Source organism: Coptis chinensis, chromosome 4 (assembly GCF_015680905.1).
Source record: "Coptis chinensis isolate HL-2020 chromosome 4, ASM1568090v1, whole genome shotgun sequence".
Taxonomy (NCBI): domain Eukaryota; kingdom Viridiplantae; phylum Streptophyta; class Magnoliopsida; order Ranunculales; family Ranunculaceae; genus Coptis; species Coptis chinensis.
The window spans coordinates 63,080,222-63,088,212 of NC_141459.1; the positions used below are offsets into that span (position 1 = coordinate 63,080,222).

The following is a 7,991-nucleotide window of genomic DNA, read 5'->3' on the forward strand; positions in this document are numbered from 1 at the left end:
TAATTGTGGATGTTTTACAATTTTAGTTTCTTATGCATGTTTAGAGATAAAATGTATATTGAATTAAATCAACGATTGCTAAGGTTAGAACAGAGATATTTAATCATAATTCTCCTTCATGCTAGTAGTGTGCTGATATTGTTTCATGTAATACTCTGCTCATACATGGTCATTTATTAAAATTTATGTTTTTTTCCTTTCATGGTCCAAGTTCCATGGTCATCCATATGGGCATGCCCGCTTGTGTTGTAATTGGATATGAATACAAAATTTTACTATTTGATCCTAATTCCTATCAACACTAAGACATGTGTTTCTTTGTATAAATGAACCAATGATAAAAAATAATATGCTTATATTGTAGTTGTATTATTAGTTGTTGAAATTGATTGTGATTTCTTTCGGGTTGTTGGTTGTTTTTATGGTTTTAATGAATTGAACTTTTAATGAATTGAACTTGTTTAAAATTGGGCTTTTAGGCTTTGGTCCTACTATTAATAGCAAAATTAGGCTTTGATCCTATTTTTCAAATTTATTAGGCTTTGGTCCTACTTTTTTCCTTGACTGTGAGTCAATATAGTTGACCCTGGTCAAGCTACTTGTTATTTTAAAATGGCCAAAATACCCCTCCTTGTGCATGTCACATGTTTTTATGTTGACGTTTTTACTTTGCCACGTGTCGATATAGGGTTTGGTTACAAAGAACTAAAAAATCAGACCGTCAATTTGTTGTTGTGCGCATCTCGAGGAGTTGGTGAATAAGGAGGGTAAATTTGAAAAGTAGGATCAAAGCCTAATTACGCTATTAATAGTAGGACCAAAGCCTAAATAACCCCTCTTAAAACCCCAATAAGTCAATGATCAAATAAAACAAGTGCTTGCTTGACAGCGTTTGATATTAAAAATTCAGTAATAAATAGGAGAGAGTAAAAAGAGACCAGATTGGTGTGGCATCATTCGAGGTCCAAGCACTTGATAGCAACGAGTTGATTAGAAGGGAGATAGATCGCTCTGAAAACAGTAGTAGCACTGTCACCGTATCCAACCTCTTCCAATAACTTGTAATCATTTGAATTCGCTGAGTAACTTGTCTTTCCGTTACCACCCATCCTTCTTTTGTTTCAACTAGTAGATTATGGGCTATTGATTGATGATTAAATGTGTGATGTAAATATGGGACAATTCGGTGTTGAAGTCTACTAAGTTGTTGTGTTTGTATTTACATTGTGTAATTCGATTAAATTGATTGTGTCAAAAGATTTTTGAACAAGATTTATATAGTAAAAAAAATGAGAAAGATGAAGGTTCTCTGAATCTGAAGATATATTGAATAACATCTTGCTATTAATACACTAAAAAAGTTAGGGTTATTTAGGCTTTGGTTCTACTATTAATAGCGAAATTAGGCTTTGGTCCTACACTGAAGAGTAACGTTGCCATTTTGAAAACACAAACAGATTGAAGTAGAGTGACCAAGGTCAACTATTTTGACTCACAATCAACAAATAGAAGTAGGACCAAAGCCTAATTTCGCTATTAATAGTAGGACCAAAGTCTAAATAACCCTTTAAAATTTCAGATAGAAGTTCAAAACAAATAATGGTTTGTGATACTTTGAAGTTTTCAGTTGCAATAGAAATTGTGTGCAAGGTAGAGTAGGAATGGATTATATATGCATTATAAGAATGTCAACTTTAAAGGATGGATATCATTCTAATACTTTTCTCGATATGGTGTCTTTCACCTTGTGATAAGTGCTCAAAAGTAATGATTTATAACCCCAATTATGTGTATGTTAGTCTCCATTTTATATTTAAATATTCTAATATGATGCAATTTGATTTTTTGTAGGTTAAAGAACCTAAATATGAAATATAGAGGGAAAAGAAGTCAAACAAGTCAAAAAGGAGTCACTGGGAATTACAGCTAAAGGCCTATGGCAAAAACGTCATATTTGTCTCCATAAGTGCCAAGCCTAATGGGACTCTAAAAGAGGATAATAATTGAGTTAGAAGAGTCTTCAATCTGATCTCAAAGCCTTCATTTCGACTTTATAGGAAGATGAGATCAACATGGAAAAGAAGTCAGAGTTTCACAAGAATTAGGAAACTGAAAGCTATCAGAAGCTGCAGCTTGGGAAATAGCCTGCAGGGCAAAGTGGGCCACGTCCAACTTTGGTCCAACCAAATTTAACTTTTCCAGGATTGCTTCTAGAAAGATTACAGAGAGTTTGACACCAAACAAATATAGGATTCGGATCTCTATCCAGACGAGCATGTAAGCCAATATATAAGGCACAAAAACCTCAGTTTACATCATCTAGGAAATTTAGTGTTTGCATCTTAGATCTAGAATTAAAAGAGAAGAAATTTTAGACCTTTTCACCATTAATAGCTATAAAGATTATTCCTTTTCATATTTTGTTCATAGCATAGTATGAGGGGCTAATCTCCCTTCTCTTAGGAGGGGAGATGAAGCCTTTTTCGTATGTTTTAGTTTAGTTCTTCTTCTATCATGTTTTAGTTTAAATCCCTCATTGAGTTTCTTCTTATTCGTCCAATGATCTAACGCTCATTGAGTTTCTTCTTAGTCGACATAGATCACTAGCTCAGTTCAATGCTCCTGTCCCAAATATTAAGCATTATTATTGTTTTAGAGTCCTACATATTCAAGAGTTCTTAGCACTGTATCATCCCTTTATGCACCATTTTGAATCCTACTGCCACCAGCCAACCCTATGCATGTGTTGGTAACTGTGGCGACCTAATAAAGGGATGGATACCAAGTCAGCGTGATAAAGAGGGGATGCTGGGTAACAAGATAACCTGAGAAGCAGGGAAACACAACAGCAGAATAGTGGACCGCGGACATGGCAGGTGTACGGCAGAAAAGGGAGTCACCCGATGAGAAGACAAATGGACGACCCAGATATAGAGGGAATAATGATCCCATAAAGGGAAGTAGACCAAGTCAACGGGACAAAGAGTAGGATGCAGCATAATAGGATAACCCGGGGAGCAGGGAAACATGGCTGTGTAACCCTAAACCGTGGACATGGCATATGTACGGTAGAAGGGGGAGCCATCAGATGAGAGGACAGATGGACGATTCAGATACCAATGGGAAGGGGTATAAAAAGAAGAGGATGGAGATAGATAAGGGAGGCCGCTAGAGAGGAAAAAGGAGAGGAACAATGAGAAAGAAAGAAAAGAAGAAGTGACTTGTGAGAGAGTAGGTTTTAGGTTCATACATTTTGCGTCATCTGTGGGGAAAAGATAAAAGCAAAGTAGAAATGGCACCTAAGAAGCGGGTAGGCAGACCGAAGAAAGTGGCGGTGTAGGAACCGACGCCAGAGGCGGTGATTGATGAAGAAAGAGACAGAATAGAGGAGCAGGAAAAAAAAGAGATGTGACTTATGAGAGAAGAGATCGGGAGGTTAAGAGAGGAGAACGACGAGTTGAGAAGAGAAGAGGGAAAGAGAAGAGGAAGGAGCAGGTGAAGAGGCAAGTGAGGGCTCTGAAGAGGAAGAGGATGGACTGAACCTTATTGAAAACCCAGTGACTGGCTTGACAATCGAACAGGTGCAAGAGATGATAGACAAAGATAGGGAAGCGAACCAGTAGAAAACGAAGGGTCGTGGGGGAGCCACTAGTCAAGTGGTGGCCGAGCTAAACCGCAACCCTTTAGTGGATGTCATCTGGGCTTCGGAGGTCCCAAAGCGCTTCAACCAGCATAGATTTGAGAGGCACGACGGTAAAGGAGACCCAGCGGATCACATCCATCATTTCCGGCAGCAAATGCCACTATGATGTTCTCGGCCAATTTAAAAGGAGGGGCGTCGGACTGGTATTATCGGTTACCAGCGGGGAACATAAAGAATTTCCAAGAGTTGGAACAAGCGTTTATAGATCATTCATACACCAGAAAAAGTGTGTGGTGGATATCGCGGCCTTATTCAATGTTTAGCAAAGATCAGCGGAGTCAGTGAGGGAATATCTATGTCGGTTCAAGGTTGAGACATTGAAGGTTGAGAATCTGGACAAGAGAACCACGGTGATCACATTTGAGCGGGGGCTGCGGCCAGGAACGGGAGTGCACCAGTCTGTGGCGAAGAACGAGATTGCAATCTTACATGAGCTATATCCGCGGGTGGAGAAGTGTATCAGGTATGATGACACTATACAGAAAGAGTCTAAGAGGTCAGGGAAAGCAGTTTTATCGTTAGAAAAAGACAGGGAACACCGAAGGAGGGGGCATCCGAAAGGGAAAGCGGTGGGTACCGCGGTCACCCCCCGAGGGCGGAAAGAGTCCTGGAAGGGATTCGAAGAGAGAACAGAGAAAGGAAGCCATACTGGGAGATAGAGGTGACACCACTGAATAGACCTTTGAGCGAAACATTGTCGTTGATTAAGAACCTGCAAGGATATGAAGGGCCGCAGGACACACCAATAGAGCTACATGATAAACCTTTTGGAGCATATCACCAGATGCGAAATCATGAGACTGATGATTGTTATGCGCTAAAATGGAAGGTTCAGAGAATGGTGGAAAAAGGTAGGACGAGGGAGTTTGTGAGGGGTGCGCAGGATGAGGAGCGCTTGCCGCGTCAGGATCAAATATTGGGAACTATTCATGTGATTTTCAGTAGAGAGGTGCTAAGTCATAATGCTCACAGAGATAGGGTGAGGAGAATCGCGAGCATCCAACAGATCAGTGACGGGACCGATATGCTGCGACCAAGGGTAGGGGCATAGGACAAAGACAGGATTGTCTTCAGCAGGGCGGATCTGCCGGCAATGGATTTGTTGTTCAAAGGAGCTTTGGAAGAAATGGGGATGGATCCTCAGCAATTGAGGCCTCCACGAACTAATTTATATGGGTTCAATGGGAGTATGACAGAGCCTATGGGAGAACTCTTGTTGCCGGTAACCACTGGTCCTCTGATAGTCTTCGCACGGTTAATGGTGGTAGATTATTCTTCACAGTACACATCAACGTACTACCAAGTGATACGATTCCCTACTCCGACAGGCACATATGAAGTTCGCGGAGATCAGGTGACGGCCAAGAATAGTCATAGGGGTACAGTGAAACGATTGATCTGTGGACTAGAAGAAGAGAGTTCCAACCCCAGGAAGAGGCAAGCATAGCAATTATAGTATGCCTCCATGGAGGGGGAGGAGGAACTGTCGGTGGGTCCGAAGACGCTCGATGAAATTGAAGTGGTGAATATCGGGGACAGGGAGGAAGAAAGGTTCACATCGGTAGGATCTAGTTTGCCAGAAGAAGTGGAAGAATAAGTTAGTACAATTCTTGTCTGAAAACAGAGATGTGTTTGTGTGGACAATTGAGGATGTTACGGGATTAGACCCAGAGTTCGCGTGTCATCGGTTACACATGAATGAAGATGCCAAACCATTGAGTTAGAGGATGCAGAACATTAGACCAAAGTATGCGGAGGGCATTTACAAAGAGGTGGCGCAGTTAAAGGGGGCTAGAATAATATGAGAAGTGGAATTCACCGATTAGCTATCCAATGTGGTCGCAGTACTGAAAAAGAATGTCAAGGTTCGTATGTGCGTCGATTTTACAAATATGAATATAGAGTGTCTGAAGGATATCTATCCTATGCCGCGGGTAGATGAGGTGGTGGATAGGACAACAGGGTACAAAATATTCTCATTCATGGATGCATCTATGGGGTATAACCAGGTCGCGATGTATGAACCGGATCAGGAGAAGACATCATTTGTGGTAGAAGGCGGCACGTACTGCTATACAAGGATGCCATTTCGGCTGAAGAATGCAGGAGCCACTTTTCAAAGGTTGGGAGAGAAAATGTTCGAAAGCAAGATTCGGAAAGGGATTGAAATATACATAGATGACATGGTGGAAAAAAGCATGTCCGAGGAGGAACATTTAGAGGGCTTAAGGGAGACATTTGGGATACTATGAAAGTATAATTTGAAGTTGAATCCAGAGAAATGCACATTCAGAGTGACCACGGGAAAGTTCTTGGGCTACATCGTTACTCATCGGGGAATAGAGGCTAATCCCAAATAGATAAGAGCCTTGATAGAGATGCCATCACCACAGAATGTTAAGGAAGTACAACGGCTAGTAGGAAGGGTAGCGGCTTTGAGCAGGTTCATTTCCAAATCATCTGATAAATGCAGACCGCTGTATCGATTATTGAGAAGCACCCCAGATTTCTCGTAGACAGCGGAATGCGAGGAGGCATTTCAAGAGTTGAAGGGGTACTTGGGCAAGGCTCCTTTGTTGTCTCGGCCAGAAGAGGGGGAGAAGTTGTACTTGTATTTGGGGGCTACCGAGTATGCAGTTAGTTCAATGTTCGTCCTTCTAGTCGACAGAGTGGAGAAGCCGGTATATTTTCAAAGCAAAACATTGCTGGACGCAGAGACGCAGTATAGTAGAATCGAGAGGTATGCCCTAGAGTTAATCTTCTTGGCTCTAAAGCTGAAGCCCTACTTCGAGTCGCACTCGGTGGTGGTGGTGACAAACTTGCCTCTCAAACAAGCATTAAGGACAGAAAAGTTAGGGAGAATGTTGAAATGGGCAGTGATACTTAGCGCGTACGAGATACAATATCAAGTAAGGACAACAGAAAAGGCGCAGGCGGTGGCGGAGTTTCTTGCTGAGTTCCCCACAAAGGATCCCACTTGGGGAGAAGAGATGGTCATGGAACCGGAGAGGGATGGGGAGCCTGACTTACTAGATCCTTGGGATAAAAGGAATGGATGGAGAGTATTCGCAGATGGATCTGTCACTGACGTATGCAGCGCCATAGCAGTTGTGTTGGTTATGCCTGATAATAACAGAATAGAACAGACCATGAAACTAGGGTTCACAGCATCCAGTAACGAAGCAGAGTATGAGGCAGTGATAGCGGGGTTGAGAATGGCCAAGGATTTGGGAGTAAAGAAACTGACCGTGTATTCTGACTTAAATCTAGTGGTGTGTCAAGCTAATGGAGGGTTCGCTGCTTGATGTCCGCGAATGGCTAGGTATTTGAAGGTGGTGCAAGAGAGGTCCAGCAAGTTTGTGAAGCTCCAATTTGTACATTTGGGTCGTGGTGAGAATAGGCATGCTGACGCCCTGGCATACGTAGCTGCAGCCATGCTTGGGTTAGAGGAAAGGAAGATACTGGTAGGGAGATTTGATAAGCCAAGCACAGAAGAGGTGGTAGAGGTGTGTCAGATTACAGAAGAAGAAAGGGTATGGATGGATCCTATTAGGTATTTCTTGGAGGGAAAGGAAGTGACGGACAAGAAAGAAAAGAAAATATTGGAACAGACGTCTCAGAGATATGTTCTGGTGGAAGGTGAATTATACCAAAAGAACTTCAGTGGGCCCTTGTTAAATGTCTAGGACTGCGGTTAGCATCAGACGTTCTGGCAGAATTGCATGAAGGGGACTGTGGGAGCCATTCCGCAGGAAGGACTACTGCACACCGACTCTTGACACAGGGCTACTTCTGGCCCCATATGAAGAAGGATGCAGTGGACTTCGCTAAGAAATATGACAAGTGTCAAAGATTTTCACAGCTGGTATTCGCCCCCGCAAAACCCACCTACATGATGTCTCAAGACCGTGGACTTTTGCTATGTGGGTGATGGATATTGTAGAACCGTTGCCCATGGCCAGTGGCAAAAGGAGATATATGCTGGCAGCCACTGACTATTTTACTAAATGGATAGAAGTCGTCCCTTTGCAACAAGTAAAGGAGACGCAAGTGATTACATTTCTATAGGAGAACATCATATGTCGATTTGGGCTGCCGTATGCCATCATTGCAGACAATGGGACACAGTTCACGGGAGATAAGGTGGTGGCATTTCTGCAAGCATACAAGGTGAAACAAGGGTTCTCTGCCCCCTACAACCCCAAGGGCAATGGACAGGCTGAAACTTCCAACAAAACGATAATGAACAATCTGAAAAGGAAGTTGGAACATAAGAAAGGTGCGTGGG

General features: G+C 42.4%; 3 protein-coding genes across 3 annotated transcripts; all 3 read left to right on the forward strand.

The window, feature by feature from the left end:
- Positions 1 to 4,796: 4,796 nt before the first annotated feature.
- LOC147504325 (uncharacterized) lies at positions 4,797 to 5,150 on the forward strand. The gene has a single exon (XM_086605147.1). The coding sequence runs from the start codon at positions 4,797 to 4,799 to the stop codon at positions 5,148 to 5,150; it is 354 nt and encodes a 117-aa protein (XP_086461273.1).
- A 1,198-nt stretch (positions 5,151 to 6,348) lies between these two features.
- Positions 6,349 to 7,008, forward strand: LOC147504326 (uncharacterized). Its single transcript, XM_086605148.1, has one exon. It carries the CDS (start codon positions 6,349 to 6,351, stop codon positions 7,006 to 7,008), a length of 660 nt encoding a protein of 219 aa, XP_086461274.1.
- A 9-nt stretch (positions 7,009 to 7,017) lies between these two features.
- LOC147504327 (uncharacterized) lies at positions 7,018 to 7,634 on the forward strand. Its single transcript, XM_086605149.1, has 2 exons — positions 7,018 to 7,342; positions 7,390 to 7,634. The coding sequence occupies exons 1-2, from the start codon at positions 7,018 to 7,020 to the stop codon at positions 7,632 to 7,634; spliced, it is 570 nt and encodes a 189-aa protein (XP_086461275.1).
- Positions 7,635 to 7,991: the final 357 nt, after the last annotated feature.

Excerpts from the sequence above, each read along its gene's own strand:
- LOC147504325 (XM_086605147.1), top strand. The coding sequence starts at position 4,797 with ATGGATTTGTTGTTCAAAGGAGCTTTGGAAGAAATGGGGATGGATCCT.
- LOC147504326 (XM_086605148.1), top strand. The coding sequence starts at position 6,349 with ATGTTCGTCCTTCTAGTCGACAGAGTGGAGAAGCCGGTATATTTTCAA.
- LOC147504327 (XM_086605149.1), top strand. The coding sequence starts at position 7,018 with ATGGCTAGGTATTTGAAGGTGGTGCAAGAGAGGTCCAGCAAGTTTGTG. Across the intron at positions 7,343-7,389 it reads GAGATATGTTCTGGTGGAAG|GACTGCGGTTAGCATCAGAC; the intron begins GTGAATTATACC and ends TTAAATGTCTAG.